Genomic DNA, 20086 nt, shown 5'->3' on the forward strand with positions numbered 1-20086 from the left:
GAATGCCTCCACATAAGTGTGGTAAACATCCCTCTGAGTCAGTGCCACAATTGCTATTGTTCTCTGAGTTAATTAAGAAGGTTTAATTGAGCTAGCTCTCAGGACCGTGGGTAATTCAGATATATCTGTCGACGTCTTGATCAAATTCTTTTACACATAAAAACTTACACTCTTTCATGAATGAATGCTATTGGGGTTAATAGAAGACTCTAAGGTGATCACAGGATTGTCATATTGTATTTCCACGAAGGTCTTTAAAGGACCATGTGTTATGAGGGCCAAGGTGACTTTCATGATTGTCTCTGTGAAGCTGAATTCATAACAGGAGTGTTGGTCCTATGAATCAAGCTGCCCAGGGACCAATTGACAAGCAAGCCTTTTCTGCCACTAAATAAAAATGGTTTGCTTCTGGGGAATGAGTTTAAGTACACCCAGCAGGACAAGGCAAACAGCAGGAGAATGCAGGTATATGAGGCAGTTTTGAGGAGAAGAGGTGGAGATAGCAGACATGGCAAGCTAAGATGAGAGAGGACTAGATCCAACAGCTATGTCAAGAAGTCAAAGCTGGGTCCTGGGTCAACTGCAGACAGAAACAGAAAGCAAAGCCATGAGCCAGGGTGGGATACGGTTTGTAGAAATCAACTGCAGTTTGCTATTCTGCGTTCTTTTCATTGTGTGGTCAGTGGCTGACTTATTGGATTAATGTGGACTCAATGAGGAGTTCTAAAAGGTGAATAAACTGAAGTGTCAAAGTGAGACCTGGGATATGAAGGGAAGAGTCAAATAGGGAAGGAGTCCGCGGCTTACTAAGATGCCACATGCATTTTTCTTTTTAAATAGGTACTATTTCTCCCTCCAAAATTTCAAAAGAGAATGAGACCTGTTAGGGAAGAATTATTTATTTTCTTCCCTAGCACCCTAGAGGGGACAAAATTTACCAGATACAGCACCTCACCCTGTAGGCACTTGCATGGCATCTACTTGGATAACTCTCCTTCCTCTTACCAGGTGCCATTTCTTGGCACATTTTTCTCCTCCTCATACATGGTTGTGTTTATAGCTAGCTTAGATCATATAGTATTCATCAGAAGAGTATGACAATTATTGAGTCAAATGCTTTCCTTCTTTTGGAGAACCAGTTCTTAAAATCTAGGAAGGATCAACTCCATGGGACTTCATTTACAAACAAGGAAGATTAACCATTCTCATATTATGAATATAAAATCAGAAATTCGAAGCACCCAGAAAGCATGCCTACAATGGCACAGCTTGTGGAAGGCTTGGGAAAACTCTTCCCAAGTCCATACCTTTATTCTTAAATGACTTTCATTCCTCTTTATACTTATTCAAATTGGAAATGACATTTCACATTTACAGTCTTTTAGAGTCAAAATACTTAGCAAACTAGCAAATCTCGTTAAGTTGCTTACAACTCTGTAATAGTGCAGCTCATCATGATTAGGTGCAGCTGTAAAAAGAGCGGAAAGAAAGTAAAAGCATATTTCTTGAGCCTTGTTAACTGGTGCCTAGCATAACGTGCATGCCATAATGGTAGTGTTGATAATAGCTAATGTTTATTGTTCACTATGTCCCAGGCCCTGTACTAAGCATGTTCCATAGAATATCTCACTTTTTTTTTCTTTTAATCAACAACCCTAGAAAGTAAATAGTATGATTTTCCCATTTTCTGATGAATTGTGTGAGGTTCACAAATGGTAGCTAACTTGTCATTTGTCCTTTTCCAGGAAGGGGAAGAGCCAATATTCAAATCTTGGCTAGGGACCCTTCCACATTTCCCCCACCACTCTCCCTTGTCACTCCTGACTTGGAAATGGTGTTTGGGAAGATTTCCTCTTGCAACCTGTGTTCACAGGTTCAGAACCAGCCCCAGAGGCACATAGAGAGCAGTGGTGTAAAAAGTCATACTCTGCCAAGATTTCCTACTTTTGATAATGTCTCTGTCTTTTTTGATACTGAAACTGCTTCATGGCCTTCTGACACTTAACTTTAAAGGATGACTAATAGATTTTTAATATGCCTTTTAGCTTTTCAATGTCTGTTTGGGGAAGAGTTCCTCCTAGAGGTGAGGGGGCATTTGTGCATATGTAGAGACAAGAAAATCACTGGCCACTCAGTGCAGGAGCTATCCACAGGGCGCAGTGACAGCTCCACATTTGTCACGCACTGCACCAGGAAGCCTCTGTTTACTAGGAATAGTACCTGGGTACAGGCATAAGGGAAAAGAGGACAAATGGAGCAGCCTCTGATGGATACTAGATGTGTGGAGGATGTGCTTCCTGAGTCCCAGAAGTCAGTGCAATTAGATCTGCAGCTCAAGGTTGCTTGCCAAATCCCTTCTCACTCAAGGGATTTTGGATACATTGGTTCTTTTACCTCTATTTTAATTTTTTCATCTATGTGGTGGGAAAAAGAGCTGTGAATCTTCCTTTCCCCCAACTATTCTCTTATAGGTATAATTTTACTTACTTTAGGTTGAATAAATCATTGTAAAAACTTGTTAGTACTTCCCTTACCTCTGGCTCTGTCGTAAAGAAGAGGGTACTGAAATCTATGCTGCTTAGAAACCATTAAATAAGAGTGATTTTTTATAACATCTTTAAATGAACTGATTTCTCTTTCCAAATGTTTCCTGGACTTCTTTTTAATTTCCCTTCCTTAAGAGTTTGATTCTAGGAGCTGGGATTGTGGCTCAGCGGTAGAGCGCTCGCCTAGCATGGGTATGACCTTGGTTCGATCCTCAGCACCACATAAAAATAAAAGGCATTGTGTGGTGTCCATCTACACCTAAAAAATAAATATTTTAAAAAAAGAGTTTGATTTTATGGCAACATTTAATCCCTCATCTTGAAGAAAGGCATTCCATTGTTACTATCTTTGCATGTTTTCTGATGATGCCATCTTGTCTATTATTGTCTTTTCCTTCTGAGTACTGGATACTCAGAGTAGAGCCTTGTAAACTTGAGATTTCTAAATTGGCCCATGAATATGAAGTCTCTACCTTTCCAGAACTACTTAGGGTCATAACATACATAAGAAAAATCCCTTTCTTGAATATTTGGAGCCAGTGGGTTTAGCTCAGAAGAAGCACCTGCCAAGCATGTATAAGACCCTGGGTTCGTTTCTAAGCATGTATAAGACCCTGGGTTTGTTTCCCAGCACCACAAAATGAAACAAAATATGAAGACAAAGCTAATTACTGATGCAATACTAAATGAACTGTTGCTAATCAATAACTAGGAATTGAGTTGAGAACAAATTTGGGATAAATGTCATAGTATAGAATTGGAAGGGCTTTTCAACTTTTAGAAAATGTATAGATCAGTGTACACAAAAGTGGATATGTCAGAACTTACAGATTAAAAGAGATGAGATGGTTGATTTGTGGCTTTATTATTATTATTTTATGTTACAAAGGTGAGTAAAATATGCAAGAAGATAAAGGAACAATATAAGCAAAGTCTTGGAAGTAGTGATAAAAATGGAACACATCAAGAGCATGTTGTCATTGTGCCTGGTCTCAGGATGTGACAGTACAAAGAGAAAGTCAAGACTCATGCATTTTATTATTGAAAAAAAATTAAATTAGAAAATGATCAAAATAAGAATATAAGAATTGGAGAGCTCTCATCATTAATCTTTTTAAGGATTATTTTCCTTGTAATGTTCTGAAGCTTATGCTTTGTCATTAAAAAGAATGATTTCTAGTCTATCCCATCTGTGATGGAAGAAAGGGTTTAGGGTCCCAAGGAAACAAAAATGGAGAGCAGGGTTTTGACCAAGACCCCAGCATTGGGCCCTCCAGTGGTGGGAGGTGTCAGCTCACCTGAAATCTGATAAGGCAGAAAGGTAATTAACCAATAAGAGACAAGGTGTTACCAGAAAAATGGAGTTCGCGCACCTGATTACTAATTAATCAGGCGTGAGAGCACCTTGTAGATGCATTCACTATTTAATTATAGCAGCCTCTCTTGGCAAAGGAGCATATGTTCCCAGCTTAATCTACTGGTTTATACTGACATCAAATTGTCATTATCAGAAAGAATCAGGCCTTTTGATTATTTCCACTAATTTATTGAACACTTAAAATTAATGAACCCCAGGTCTTTTAAATGTGCTCAGTTGGTTTGGAAGATGGGAGGAAAAAGGGGGTGGGGGAAAAGACTTCATTAAAAGGGCAATTTGTTTGGATAAAGGTAAAGCAAATACATTTCATGGGTGATCTGAATTATATTGGCAAAAACCACATGAATTCTGAAAAGTGAGCCTACAAAATGATGAAGACAAAATAGGATATGGGGACTGACCTACTGGACACCATTGGCTTTCTAAGCACATATGGCTAAAAGTCCCCCTGTTCCTCAACTATTATTTGCTAGTTCTCTTGGATAAACTCATTGTAATTAAGCTAAATCAAATTAAAGCAATCAAAATAAAATATTAGAAATCAATTTTTAGGTTAACTAACAAGGACATCATTTATTTTTATTCTGAAAATTTAGTTAGTCTGGGAAGCACATGTAAAGTCATCTTTCTCACAAATGAATTTCCTTAATATTAAGATGATCCTTGTGTGACATCCATGTTGTGGCTTTTTATATTCAGTTGCAGGTGAAGGTCAAGTTCAAGTGATTCTCCTAGTGAAGGAAAGTGTGCCCCCAACTATTTCAGGTGAGTATCAACCCACTGAATGGAAGTGCCTGGTACAGAAGAATGTCCTCTAGTAGTTGTAAACTTCTCCTCATTGTATTTATAAACAAGAAAATATCAGCCCTAATGTGTTTATGCCTGACAATTCTCTACTGTGTTACCCTATAACTAAAATATGTGTCTGCATGTCAAAGAAAGATATAAGGGTACATTTATTTGTCAAAACAATAGAAAGTAATAATTAAAACATGTAAATAAGCACATTTCATAAATTATGGACCATATGTGCACATAGGACTCCAGATCTGCAGATGGGCCATTAGGCCCCCTCTAAATGGAAAGAAAAATTCAGGGTATCTAAACTTTAATTGTTCCTGGTAATTTCAGAAAAAACGGGTAAACAAACCCTCCCCCAAAGTCAGATGATTTTGTGAACTTTAACTCAAAAAAGCCAAATTCTCACAATCTGAATGTCTCATAACAACCGTTTAATGTATTTCATGGTTTGTTTTTGTTTACCCTGAGTCAGTTTAACACTATGTTTGCAGAAGGGATAAATCTTTTCAGAGGTGGAGTTTTCCTTGATTTTCAGTGTCATTTTGTGTTATGTCAGAACAGCCCATATATAATAATCAGAAAATTGTCTAATTCCTTCATTTGAATTAATAAATTAATGAGGCAAAGATATTGGACTAAAACTATGAACTAAAAGAACTAATGGCTTCTAGTCAATGCTTTTTGGGCAATGAAGAGTATAAAGTGAGATTGTTTTTGTAACATTTTCTGAGCTTCTATAGTACTTTATTTTCTATTCCCTCTGTTTTTAATCCCTCTTTTCCTTTTGCTGGCTTAAAATGTGTTTATTGAATGCCTCTGAATGAGGTATGGGGGATTCAATAATGGACAAGATGGAATCGTCTTTGACCTCATGGGGTTTTATTGTCACTTGGGGATGGATCTCAAACAGGTGACTAATTTCCTCAAAATAACTGTAACAAAGAAAAGGTACCCTGTAACTCTTATCTCTTTGAAAGTCCTATACTCAAATTCCCTAAGAGATTTTAATGGATTGGCTGAGCCCCTACTTTGAAGAGGCCATATGTTGGGGAAGCATTCAAGAGAACACCAGACTGACCTTTTTCTAGTTCAATCATTTATAGTCAGGGTAGCATGTCATGCAGTTCCTCATGTGAAGATTTCTGTATTAGGGATTCTGTGGAAGGACAGCTTGGGTGATCAGCAGCTGAGGCATTTCAGAAGTTTCACTTTGTCAAAGACAACACACTGGGTAAATAGGAAGTCAATGCTTCATAGAGTAGTTTTTTTTTTTTTTTAAGGTATTGGAGATTGAACCTGGATCTTATGCACACCACACAAGCTCTAGCCCAAGTAGTAGGATTGTAATAAGAAAAGGGACCATATAGGTATTCCTATCCAATCTGCTTTACTTTACAAAGGGTGTGGGAGTCTGGAGATTAAACAGTTTCCATAGTTATATCTTAGTGTTTGAGCCTAGAAAGAACTCACATGTCCCAACTCAGTCCAGTGTTCTTTATGCTATCTCATGCAGCCTCTGATGTGTTTAAATTACTTTTTTTGGACATATATTAACTTATGAATTAAACTAAATTCTAGTTTAATTAGAACTAGCATATTATCATTTATTACGAAGAAATTTCAAATAATATGGGTCCAAGACACTGCCTGATTCCTATGGTATAGGTTATATATATATATGCTAATGCCAAAACTTAAATATGGGAGTATATTTTATTTAGTGAAGGAAGGGTCATATTGAAAACAATAAAATTATTGCAATATCAACAATCCTTTGCCACAAAAAAATAGAATGAATAATGGAGTTCTCTATGTCAACCCATTCAATTATTTAATACAAGTAAGTAATACTGATGAAATATTTGGGAGACATATTTTGCAGAGAGACCCTCTCAGTTCACTCAGTCAATTGAGGGCCTATTTTGTGTACAAAATTGTGCTGTCATTGTGAGGGCATTGTGGACAAGAAATTGTTGAACTGTTCAGGGCTGCAGAAACTAGGGTACATATGGGCCAATATCAGAGAAAGGCAGAGAAGGTGGTGGTGGTGTAAGTTGCTATATAAAAGCTTAGTGGTTTTGGTGAGAATGGAGGCTGTTTTTTTGATTTAAGGAGGAACCATGAGTTTGAAGAGCCTAATGCAGGTCTTTGGTGCTTCTCTAACATTTAGCTTTACTGGTATCTCTCAATGTCCACCATACTATACTGTATACAAGACAGGAGAGAAAAGGATGAGTGAAGCAATTCCCTCTTCATTTGGTGAAAGATGAAGAAATTTCTGAAAAGTCTGTGCTTCAATCACTTTGTCATGTTGGGAGGCTAATTGGCAAATAATGTCCACAATCACATGAGAACATCATCAGACAGTCTCTTCCTAAGTTTGTCAATCCTTTCCCCATAGACTTAAATTTATATTCTTTCCTCTGGACTCTGAGAATCAGTCCCTTTCTTGTTTGAAGCCAGCCTATCCTTTCCAGCATCTGCTGAACTTTACCTATCAGATAACGACTCTGTCCTGTCTGGTTGATTTTTTTGTTTGCTAATTCCTTGTGTTCAAGGCTTCTCAATGAAAAACAGACACCCCTCACCCAAAACATTGTGGAAAGGAAATCTTCCTTTAGTTGATATCTCTTCTGCAAACTTCCCGAAAGGCTAGCATCCCTTTGATGCAAAGCCACAAAAAGTGGGGCAAGTGAAGGCATGGTAGGCAATATTTGACTCACATGTCAAGCTTGAGACCATCTCCAATCTGGCTACTTTTGAGTGACAAACTTTTAGAGGGAAACAGAATGACACCTTCTTATAAATGCTGGTCCTGCAAACTTTGTGGACTTCAGTTTGAAAAGAAGTCTCATTCTTCAGTGACTGGGAAGGCAGACTGAGAGTCTGAAATCTGAAAGCTGTCCTCTCTTCAGTGAACTTCTGGGAAGATCTGACCCAACATCATTCCTTCTTCCCCTCCAGTGCATTCCACAGTTCACTGCAATATGGTTTCCTCCTCCACCACTCCACAGGGGCCACTCATGTCTTGATCACCCAAGCCCTGATACTATCAATGGTCACTTCTAATTCCCTCTTTTACCCGAACTTTGCTGTTAATGAGATCACTTCTGCCCTCTGGACTGCTATTTCTTAGGCTTCTAAGGAAAGATGAACACTGTATCTCTGACTGTTGCTCTTGTTGGCTCCTTTTTCTGTCTTCAGCTTTCAATATCAGTAATAGTCATATGGGGTAGAAGCCTGGTATTAACTGTTTAGAAATCTAATTACCCAACAAGGGACTGAAACATGTTTTAATCTTGAGGCAGGATGGTATGTAAAATGGTCAACTTTGCACATAACATTTCCTAGTTAAAATAGCAACCTGAAGGTCTGGTTTGTTCAATTAAAAATAGTTTTACCCCTCCTATAAGCTTGATTGAAAATGACAGAAGTGATATTACTTTATATCACCACTATCTGTGATATAAATTTGAAGTAACAAAGGGTATTTGAGGTTTGGCATGGAGTTTTAAAGAACCTAGCCATTGCCCCTTTAAAATATCACTAAAAATGCATTAGAAACATCCTGTCTGGCCATTGTGGTGTGAGTTAGTGGCCACCCCAGGAGTTTCTCTTATCAGATTCCCACTTGGATATTCAGTTATAACACTGAGAAGGAGGGAAAACTGGAAGAAGGCTTGGGAAGGCATTAGAGGGTAGATGTTCATAAAACATTTAAAAACCTCTTTTGAGTGAGGCTTAATCCAAGACATTATGCCATGGTGTATGGTGTACTTTGTGGTAATTAAATTGCCTATGATTTCCGCTTGGCCACAATCTCCGTACTTTCAACTTATCCTGGTGTTCTAATTAGACCATGGCTACTGGGAAATTGAGTGCTGGCAGAAAAATAGTAACTGAATGTTCCCTAAGGTTCTGACATCAGACATTTTCTCTTTTCACTTTGCAACTCTCTGGAGCTACCGCAATCATCATTGGAGATAAAATACAATCTCTGGGTAGATGATGCCAAATCTCTCTCTCTCTCTCTCTCTCTCTCTCTCTCTGTCTCTGACTCAAAGCTGTCTCTCAGCTTTCAGATTCAGGTTCATACACTGCTTGCTTGTCATATTTTTTCACCTGGAGACTTCAGAGGTATTCTGGACTCTATATGGACAATTCATATAGAAGTTGATAGAATTCATCAACTTCTGGAAATTCTGGGTCCCCCTGCCTTCATTACCCTTTGCACTTTGGCCTCTGATCTTTTCTCCTACCTCAGCATTTACCTCCTGCTAGTTCTGTAATTCAGCAACATTAGGTCTCTATGGTTCCCTGACTTGATCTCTTGTTTCTTGTCTTTGCTTATGTTCCTTCCTCCATCTATGGTGCAAACCCTTTCCCATACCTTTATTACAACCACAACATCTTTTTACCTGTGTAACTTCTTTTTCTTTCTTTCCTACCCTTCTGGGGATTGAACAGGGCCTTGCATATGCTCGGCAAATGTTCTGTCCCTGAGCTACATCCCTAGTCCTTTTGTTTTATGTTATTTTGATACAAGTTCTTGCTAAATGGCACAGACTGGCCTTGAACTTCCTTCCTCAGCCCCCTGAGTAGCTACAGGTGTGTGCCACCATGCCTGACCACCTATAGCTTCTAAGTTCTTAGAAATACTGCTCAGTTACTTATGGCTCCTTCAGGAAGCTTCTTTTGGCCAAGTCTTGCTTCCTTCCTTTGTTAGGTACTATTAAAGAAAACACCTCTGTGTACATGCATGTTTTGATTCTCCCAATATTTCATGACAAGACGGTATTAGCTCCTCGGCAGCCCAGAGATATTTTAGTCCTTTTTGTATCCTTACACTTTTAGGGCAGTTCTAAGAAGAAAGGTGCTCATTATTTGTGCTTGCAAATTTAGCCAGTAATAGGTGGGATTCACTCCACCCATCAAAAGAGGAGGGCTTTTCATCTTACTTTTTGAAATAGTCTTTCTGCCCATCTGACTCTGTCCCAGTGATCCCAGAAAAGAACAAGAGGATAAAGTTCATTGTGCTGTTGTACATGGTGTGATACTGGAAGTCTCTATTACATTCACATTTGGATTCTTTGATAGAGATGCCAGTGGAATGGTTGAATGCCATTTCATCATCAGAGTTAGAATCAGAGAGAGCTAACTGGAACATATGATCTCTGTGTAAATTATTGCCCTGAGAAGTGCCCAGATCACTATCCTGCCACTGATATGTGTTAAGAGCTGTAAGGAGATCACACTGGCTTAGTCATGTACTAAGGAGTCTTTTTTATGAAGATAATCAGGACTATTAGCAGATTTACATAGAGAGATAGATCATACCCTATTACTTACAATTAAAAGAAAAGTGGAAAGATCCTAAATGTCAGACATCAGTGACATTATGGAACGTAAGTTATAGATTTTTTTTGCATTGAGGATTGAACCCAGGGGTGCTCCACCACTAACTTATGTCCCCAGCCCCTTTTATTTATTTTTAAATTTTGAGACAGGGTCTCACTAAGTTGCTAAGGCTGGCCTTAAATAAATGATGGTCCTTCTGCCTCAGTCTCTCAAAATGCTGGGATTACAGGTGTGCACCACATATCTGATAAATTATAGATTTTGGTATGATAGAATATTAGTAATTATTAAAATTATGTTCACAAGGAATTTTAAAGACATTAGAAAATGCATAGGAAAATGGCTAAGCAAAAATGGTTATGCTATCATTCAACTATATAAAAATGCAGATAAATTCTAGAAGGAAACACCAATGAAGGGTTGATAGCAGTTACCACTATGAGGTGGTGACATTATAGGTAATTACTATTTTTTCATTATTGAAATTTTCCAAATACTCTGTGATAAGCATATGTGATATTTATAATAAAGCAAAACTCAAATATTTAAATAAGTTTGGAATATATTTTTCCCAGAAATGGAGATAATGAAAGAATTGAGAAATTATTTTCTAGGTGATAAATATTTTTAATAGAAATCTTATAAAGTATCAATATCCCTGATGAATACAGATGCAAAATTATTAATAAAATTTTACTGTCAAATTACATACAAAAACACATTAAAAATATAGTGCACCATGATCGAGTGGGTTTCATTCCAAGAATTCAAGGTTGGTTCAACATATAGCAATCAATAAATGTAATTCACCACATCAATAGACATACAGGCAAGAATCACATGATTATATCAATAGATGTAGAAAAAGCATCTGACAAACAGCATCCATTCATGTTCAAAACACTAGAAACACTAGGGATAGTAGGAAAATACCTCAACATTGTAAAAGCATATATGTTAAACCCAAAGCCAACATTGTTCTAAATGTAGAAAAACTGAAAGCATTCCCTCTAAAAACTGGAACAAGACATGGATGCCCTCTTTCACCACTTTTATTCAACATAATCCTTAAAACTCTGGCCAGAGCAATTAGGAAAAAGAAATAAATTAAATGGATACAAATAGGAAAAGAGCTTGAAATATCCCTATTGACCAATAACATGGTCCTATATTTAGAAGACCCACAATCTCCACCAGAAAGCTTCTAGAAATCATTAAAAAATTCAGCAAATTAGCAGGAAAATAAATTAATACCCATAAATCAATTCATCATCTTAAATGATGAATCAGCTAAAAGAGAAATTAGAGAAACTATCTTATTCCAAGCGTTAAAAACAAAAACAAAAACAAAACTGGGAGTCAATCTAACAAAAAAGGTGAAAGACCTTTACAATGAAAACTACAGAACACTAAAGAAAAAAATGGAAGAATACCTTAGAAGATATAATGATCTCTCATGTTCTTGGATAAGCAGAATTAATATTGCCAAAATAGTCATACTACTAAAAGTGTTATACAGATTTAATGCAATTGTTTTTAAAATTCCAATGATATTCTTCATAGAAGTAGAAAAAAAGGTCATGAAATTCATTTGGAAAAATAAGTGACTCAGAATAGCCAAAGCAATCCTTAATGAGAAAAGTGAGGCAGGAGGCATTACAATAGCAGACCTTAAATTATACTGCAGAGCTATAGTAACAAAAAAAAGGATGCTCTTAGCACCAAAACAGGCATGAAGACCAAGGGATAGAATAGAAGACACAGAGACAAACTCACATAAATACAGTTATCTCATACTAGACAACAGTGCCATAAAGATACATTTGAATAAAGATAACTTCTTTAACAAATAGTTCTGGGAAAACTGAAAATTTATATGTAGCAGAATGTGAGTCCCTCTCATCCTGAACAAAACTCAATTCAAAGTGAATCAAAGACCTAGGCATTAAACCAGAAACCCTACATCTACTAAAGAAAAAGTAGGCTCAACAATCCATCATGTCAATTTAAGAACTGAATTCCTCAACATGACTCTTAAAGTGCAAGAAGTAAAACAACAATCAATAAATGGGATGGAATCAAACTCAAAAGCTTTGTCACAGCAAAGGAAAAAAACAAGAATGTGAAGAGTGAGTCTATAGAATGAGAGAAAATCTTTGCCACCTGCACCTCAAAGCATTAATCTCCAGGATAGATGAAGAACTCAAAAAACTTAACACACAACAACAATAACAACAACAGCAAAACCCAAATAGATCTAATCAATAAATGGGCAAAGGAACGGTATAGATATTTCACAGAAGAAGAAATAGTCGATCAACAAATACATGAAAAAATGTTCAACATCTTTAGCAATTAGAGAAATGCAAATTAAAACTATACTGAGATTTCATCTCACTCCAGTCAGAATGGCAATAATCAAGACCACAAGCAACAAATGTTGGCAAGGATGTGGGGAAAAGGGTACACTCATACATTGCTGGTGGGACTGCAAATTGATGCAACAACTATGGAAAGCAGTATTGAGATTGATTCCTCATAAAACTTGGAATGAAATCACCATTTGACCCACTTATCCTATTCCTCAGAATATACCCAAAGGACTGAAAATCAGCATACTATAGGGACACAGACATATCACAGACATGCTTATAGCAGCTCAATTCACAATAGCTAAGCTACAGAACCAACCTAAGTACCCTTCAACAGATGAATGGATAAAGATAATGTGGGATATGTATACAATGGAATATTACTCTGTCACAAACAAAATTATGATATTTGGCAGAAAATGGATGGATCTCTTATGCTAAGTGACCTAAGCCAATTGGCCCCCAAAATAAAGCTTGAATGTTCTCTCTGATACGTGGATGTTAACACACAATGGGAGAGGGGATAGAAGTTCAGTGGATTAGACAAAGGAGAATGAAGAGAAGGGAAGGAGAAGGGAATAGGAAAGACAGAATGAATTGGATCTAACTTTCCTATGTTAATATGTGAATAAATCACAGTGAATCTCCACATCATGTACAACCACACAATTGGTTGAAATAAAATGTACTCCATGTTCATACCAATATGTCAAAATATACTGTACAGTCATGTATAATTAAAAAGAACAAACTAAGAAAATAATCTTATGAAGTATTAAAAAGTGGTTACTTTTGGAGATGAAAATACCCCCAGATTCCTAAAATAAGGATAGAATTTGGAAGTTTTATAGTGAATTTACCTGTGTTTTTTTTTTCCTTTATTTTTTAGCTTCCACCTCTGCACCTGAATCAATTTTAAAGTGGTCAGTTCCTGAAACATGGCAAGACGTTGAAGAGGGATGGGGAGGACACAACCATACCATACCAGGCCCGGGGGATGATGTCCTGATTTTACCCAGTGAGTGATACGCCCCATGAGATTAATCACAGACAGACTGAGCCAAGTCAACTTGATTGGGGATTATGTTTTACTTACATTTTACAACATAGTAAAGACAGTAGAAAGGAATAACCACTTTTTTTATAGCCCTCTTTGAGATAACATAGGAGTCTCACAATGCAGTGAAATCCAGAACAGACAGTCTGGACTATGTTTATTAAAGTGAAACGAATAATCATCATGCCAAAAGAAGGGAATCATTTGCTAACTAGATCACTTTCTAATGTTTCAGAGGACAAATTTACAGCTTCCAATATTCTTAAGTCTGAAAGACACAAGGAAAAATGGAGAACAACTTATACATGCCTCCTTATTTTTGCCTTTGTGAATTTTACATACAGGATTTAGGATTTAGGTGGTGCACGTCTATAATCCCAGCATCCCAGGAGGCTGAGGCAGGAGGATCATGAATTCAAAGCTAGCCTCAGCAAAAAGCGAGGTGCTAAACAACTCAGTGAGACCTTGTCTCTACATAAAATACAAACTAGTCCTGGGGAATGTGGCTCAGTAGTCATGTGCCACTGAGTTCAATCCCCAGTACCAAAAAAAAAAAAAAAAAAAAAGGAGGTTAAAATGAAAACAAAACAAAACTCTCCATTGTCATGACTTCTCAAAATTATAGAAAAGAAATAGTTTAATAAATTAGAAAAATATCTATCTGTCCATTCATACATACATTCATGTGTTCATCCACTTCCAACTGTCTCCCATATACCCAGGTACAGGAGAAAGATAATTCTTAAGACAAACAGAAACACACACCCTTATTTACAACATTCTTCTTCCTTAAAAGAAAGTTCAAGATAGTTCCAGAAAATCTCCCTAGCCTGAGAAGGAAATATTTTTCATAGAATAATTATATTTCCTCCAAAAGACCTAATTTCATTTATGGTTTAATTTGAACCTCTTAAGGTAATAGGAATTAAAAGAAGATCTGTCATGGAAGAAAATTTGGCCATCTGTGAAATAATAATAATGTCAAATACTAAGCACTAATAGTGTACCAAAAACTGTTCTCTGTGTACTAAATTAGCCCTCAGGAAGACCTTGTAAGGGAAATAATATCACAATTTGCATTTCTGCAGACAGAGACACAGAGGCCCAGGACAGTTAAGTTACTTATTCAAGGTCACACAGCTTGAAATTCAGCAGAGTGAGGAATTTGAACCCAAACAGTCAGATTCCAAGTCTTTATTCTGAAACAATACTTTCTCTTTCTAAAAGGACTGAGGGTAAAATAAAATGAAGTAGTTATGTTGTCTGCTCTATTTACAATGGCAGAATGAAGGCAGAATAAAACAAAATACACTGATCACCTTCTGGGCCCTGGTGATGCCTCTGTGTAACCGCACAGAAGGATGCAGAGCAGGAGGGAGTGGACTGCCCAATACAAACTCGAGTTATTGTCGTCCGGCTTCCCCATCATCCACCTCTCTTCAATGGAGGATGTAACGTTTTGAATAAACAAGCTTGTGAGTCATCTTATACGGAAAAGGAAAATCTGTTCTGTCTCAGCCATCTCTTTGATGAATCTAGCCAGCGGATTCGCCCTGGGCTATGGTTTTTCCCACTAAGCAAGCTGTTTCTCCCACCCCATGCAGGAAGCAAGAGAAGCTTTTGAAGGTTGCCAAGCTTTTAGCGTCCTCTGGGGCCTTTGTGCTGAGCGATGAGCCATCTCGCCCATCCTGCCTGGCAATGCACTCCCTGTGCCCACTGTGCCCTGGCTCCCTGGAGCCCCTGGTGTTCCCCGTCGTCCTCTGTCCCTTTCTTCATGGTTAGCTCAGAAAATGGGTCTGAATTCTCCATGAAGCTGCTCTTAAAGAGCACAAATCTATGCTGAAGGAACAAGGGAGGGGGCAGTGGGCACTGGAATTGTAAGCTACCTTCTCATTAGCCCTTCAGTGCTGTGGGGAGAGCAAGAGAGCCAGTGTCTCTTCAAGGCACACAGTATGTTCATTATTTGTAGTTTTCAAGTGGAAAGGCAGGTGAGTGAAGAGAGACACAGGACATAGAGTCAGATCCTGGACCTCTGCCCATTGTGCTCTCCTCTTCACACATAACCTGTCTTCTAAAGCCAGCAAATGACCTGCTCCCGGGTAGCACTGGAATCCATCCTGCTGCCCAGTTTTGAGGCTTGTGTAGGAGCTGCTGTGATTTTTTTTTTCCCTTCTGACTTTTGGCGAATGCCTCCTGATGCTTTGACCTCCTCTGGACAGAGCCTTGCTCCTCTTCCTGCCTGTGGTTTTGCCTCTCTCTCAACCCTTCTTCACCTTTTCTTGGCTTTGCTGTTTCCTGCATTCCCACTCTGTTTGAATCAAGTTTCTTCACCTAAGTCTGATCCAGGATGGATGCTCAGGAAGTGTGGCTTAGGTGATGTGCATGAGCTCAGGGATACCAACCCTGATTCAATCACACCATGAATCTGGGGTTTGACAATACTAGTACTAGACCTTAGGAATCTGTGGAAAATAACATCCTTTGATCAGATTCCTGGAAATTATTAAGTGATTTTTATGATGGTAGCAAGTGTCATTTGAGTGCTTGGTGTGCGTCAGGTACTGTGCTCGGTGTTTTATGTTGATTTTTTTCACTCAATACTCACACTTACAATACAAGAAGTTCCTATTTTCCACATTTTTGCTGACAGAGAATTTGGAACACAGAGAGGTTAAGTAACCCGCTCACCTTTTACCCAGTCAGTAAGGAAAGAAGCTGGAGAAGGAAATCAGAGAGTTTGGTTAAGAACTCTAATACTTGATTGTATACTTTTTTTTTTAAGTTACTACCTTTACCTGCACTGATTTTAAATTAGGCTGCATATTATCCTGAATTTCGATTTCTCTGTTTGCTATTCACATTGTTCCCTTAACTAGAACTGAAAACAAAAACAATATTATCTATTATCTATCTATTATCTTATTCACTGTATGTTAGATGTTCTGTTTAAGGGATTTAATCTTACCACACTTGAAAAATCTAAAGAAACTTTCAAATAGGTATCTAATGCAAAGAAACATTATCAAAAGCACTTGCCTTGCATCTATTAGCAAACGTAACTCAAATTAACAGCCGTTTCCTGTTCAGTTTAACAAATATTTACTGAACATTTCCAGTGTTGGAGGTGAAGTGCCAAGTACTTAGGATCAGGGCCCCAGAGACAGTAAGGTACAGCCATGACCTAAAATAGCTGGTCAGTAATAGCTGATTTAGCTGAGTTAGTAAAACTCACAATGCCTTATCATACAACATAGTTATAATAAACACAGAAGGTCTTTAGAATCAAACTGTCTCAGGTGAGAGAGTAAAGATTTCATGGAGGAAGAAGCATTTGAAACATTTTGAAAGATGATGTAAGAAGTTGGGATGCAGTTATGAGGCACATGGGGGATATTGAGGATTCAGCTGTTAAACTAGGATAAACCTGGGTTCACATTGGATTCTGATGTTTACCAACTGTGTAACATTGGTGGAAACCTTTCTGACCCTCATCTACAACATGAGGGCTATAATTAATATATCATACGTTAAGAATATTCAATGAGATGGCAATTGTGCACATGGTCACTGTGTAGAATATGGTGGTAATGAAATTATAGATGAGAGCTGTGATTTGTAATGTATCAGGTGCTTTTTTCCTTCATTTTTCCATCTGGCCGCCCCTCTTGGCCTCTGGTATTAGCGACACTTTGTATTTGCTTTCCAATGGCTTATTATTTAATTTTCACAACATCCTTGGAAGCTAAATAGGTAATAACTATTATTACAGTAAAAACCCATTTTTACATAATACGATTTTAATGGAACTGCTGATTTTACAAAATGAAAGTGACTGGTAAAGAAGATTTAAGTGATACTTTTGAACCTCTAATATAATTTTATGGTGTTTTGTGTATTTTAATTCATTAATAAAGGAAACGTGTAGAACATTCCCATCATTATTCAAATAGAATAGCATAATTTTTCAATAAAATTCTTAGGGTAAATTGCCTATTTACATTTTCTGGGAAATCAATTTTATGGAATGACCTCAGACCCATCCTATTCCATAAAAATAGGACTTTACTGTACTAATAAAAGACACCACTACCTTAAGTATGGTACCGTTTTCCTTCAAGGCGTTCTTTCTTTATAGACATTGGATTTTGAAAGAGCTATTCATTTTTCTCTGTGGTATTATATGGAGTAAACTGAGTTGATCATGAAGAACTAGCTCTTTTAGTTTAGTTTATGATAACTTTGCCTCATACAAATAAGTACATCTGGCTGTCTCTGCCTTCTAAATAGTTGGTGAATTGGCCCAATGTATTCTAGAATTCTTAAGTGTTAGGAACAAGGTCTATGTAACTTACATACAAATTCTAAGCCTTGAAGATGAGTTGGTCAGTTGGAAAAATGATCCCTTTAGCTTCTCTTCTCCATGCTTTTTCCTGAACTTACCTGAGAGGATTTTTGTAAGGTGTTTTGGGGCTTTTCTCTGAAGGATTCTCACCCTTGGAAGGTTGATACCTTTTGCACGGGGCAGACTTAGTGGAAGAAGAATGTGTTATAATTCCAAATGATAGGATTCTGTTTTGAAGGGTACAGCGATGATATCATGTAGCCTCCAGCATCTTTTTTTTTTTTTTTTTGTGTGTGTGTATGTGTGCATTTTGGTTAAATTCACTGTTTTATTCTGTGTATTACTTTGAACTGTTCTTACTTTCAAAGATGAATGGGAGAGTACTGTTGTTTCTTTTATAATAATCCCTCTGTTTGTTCTGATTTTCAATACTTGGGTACTTTAAATGGCAAGAAAGGCTCATCAAAGTTATGTGATGATCAAAGACGGCAATATTTAATGCATTTCCTTGTTTAAGTGCAAGGCATTATAACAGATTGGTGATCTGAAGCAATAAACTAGGAAACAATATTTGAGGGGAGGAATTTCTATAAAATATTGTGATTATAGAATTATGGTCTTTTTCTTATCTGTGATTATATTTAATATGAATTGCACATACATAGCAATTTGGGTTTAGAACACCAATTAGAAACAAAACATTATAAACATTGGTGTTGTTTCTTTAGCTGGAATAATTCTTGTAATATTGGCTTTGTGCCATTTGTATGGGACAGAAAACTATAGCTTGCTACCCACTTATTCTGAATTATTAGCAAGTGGGAGGGGAAGAAATTTATGCTTAGATTATTGGCATCCTTTCTATGATGCATGGCATCAGAATGGTATAGTTGGAATGTGGATGTTCTGGAACTCTATCATTACCTGACAAGCTGCCAAGAAACCTACAAGCTTAAAACACCCATTTTATTTTGCTCATAATTTGTTAGTAGGGCCATGTTTGAGAGTTATTGTTTGGTTTTTTCCAATAATTACAGTCAGACCACAGCTAGAGTGAGGTTAACTAAAGGTTAAACTTGGCTGCATGGTCAAAGATGTCTCAATCATGTGGCCAGCAGTTGAGGCTGATTTTTGGCTGGGAATTTATCCAAGAAAATCAACTAAAAGTCCTCAGTTCCTGTTCTCATAGGTTTCCCTATGGAGCTGGTTGGGCTTCCTGACAACATGGTGGCTAGATTCTGAGAAAGAGTAGCTTAAGAGAGAGTACCCCAAGAGCGGGTGGTCCAAGAGAACTAGATGGAAGCTGCATGCCTTCTGAGCCAGTCTTATGTCCCCAGAATATCATGCTCCTCACATTCTATTGGTCAAGCAAGGCACCAAGATAGCCCAGGGTCAGGGAAGGAAGATTAGTTTCTATTTCTAACTGGAAAGAATAGCAAAGACTTTGCAGCTGTCTTTAATCTACCACTGTGTATATGTTTATATGTGTGAGTATGTGTGCATGTATGTAATTAAGAGAAGATGTATCTGACTTAATTGCAAAGGTATTTTAGAATCTTCTAAATTTGTGCTGTTTTTCTCATCTAGGCAGACCTTATTTAGATTTTGTTGGCTTGTGTGAATCAGAAATTACATAATACCAGGAGACAGATTGGCCAAAGGATTTCAATTTCCTTATTTTTATTACTTACAATGCATAGTGTTATTGCACGTTTTCTTCTCTTTAAGTTCTATTCTTCAACCCTTCAAACATAATTCAACCCCTGATTTAGGATTACTCACTTTAGAAGAGGATGAGTGACAGTGTGTGGGCTGCAACCTGTGGCCAAATTCCAACATTCAAGACCAGGAGCATCTTCTCAGAAGGGAGGAGTGTGGGATTCCAAAGAGGGTGGGGGAGATAGAGGAAAAAAATGGGGGAACTTTATTTCAGGGCAGAAATGAAAGATTGAAAGAGAAAACAATCAAACATTTCTTTGACCTTATTTAGAACACAAACTGGAAAGCCATTTTTTTGAGACTTTATAGGGAGAAATAGTAGACAAATACATGATTTTTAAAGAGGTACCTTTGACACAGAAGCTTTTATCAGTGTTATTATCAAATAAAAATAATCAAAAAGAAAATCTAAAAGGATCTTTAAAAATAGTATAGTCCTTTGTTTTTGCCAGTTAATTAGAAGAGAACAGAGATAGATTTAGTGAATCTTACTTCATGATAAAGGATGTGAGA

General features: G+C 37.3%; 1 protein-coding gene across 6 annotated transcripts in view; it reads left to right on the top strand.

Annotated features, from left to right (window-relative positions):
• Positions 1-20086, top strand: part of Pkhd1 (PKHD1 ciliary IPT domain containing fibrocystin/polyductin) — a 420823-nt gene that overhangs the window by 218597 nt on the left and 182140 nt on the right. For all 6 annotated transcript variants that reach the window (XM_046458594.2, XM_046458595.2, XM_046458599.2 and 3 more), the window contains 2 exons: positions 4624-4689; positions 13345-13473. In XM_046458594.2, the coding sequence (XP_046314550.1) occupies positions 4624-4689; positions 13345-13473 (195 nt within the window). The remainder of the gene's footprint in view (positions 1-4623; positions 4690-13344; positions 13474-20086) is intronic.

The sequence above is a fragment of the Marmota monax genome, unplaced genomic scaffold (assembly GCF_021218885.2).
Source record: "Marmota monax isolate L192 unplaced genomic scaffold, Marmota_monax_Labrador192_F-V1.1 WCK01_AAM20220418_F8-fsc00191, whole genome shotgun sequence".
Taxonomy (NCBI): Eukaryota; Metazoa; Chordata; class Mammalia; order Rodentia; family Sciuridae; genus Marmota; species Marmota monax.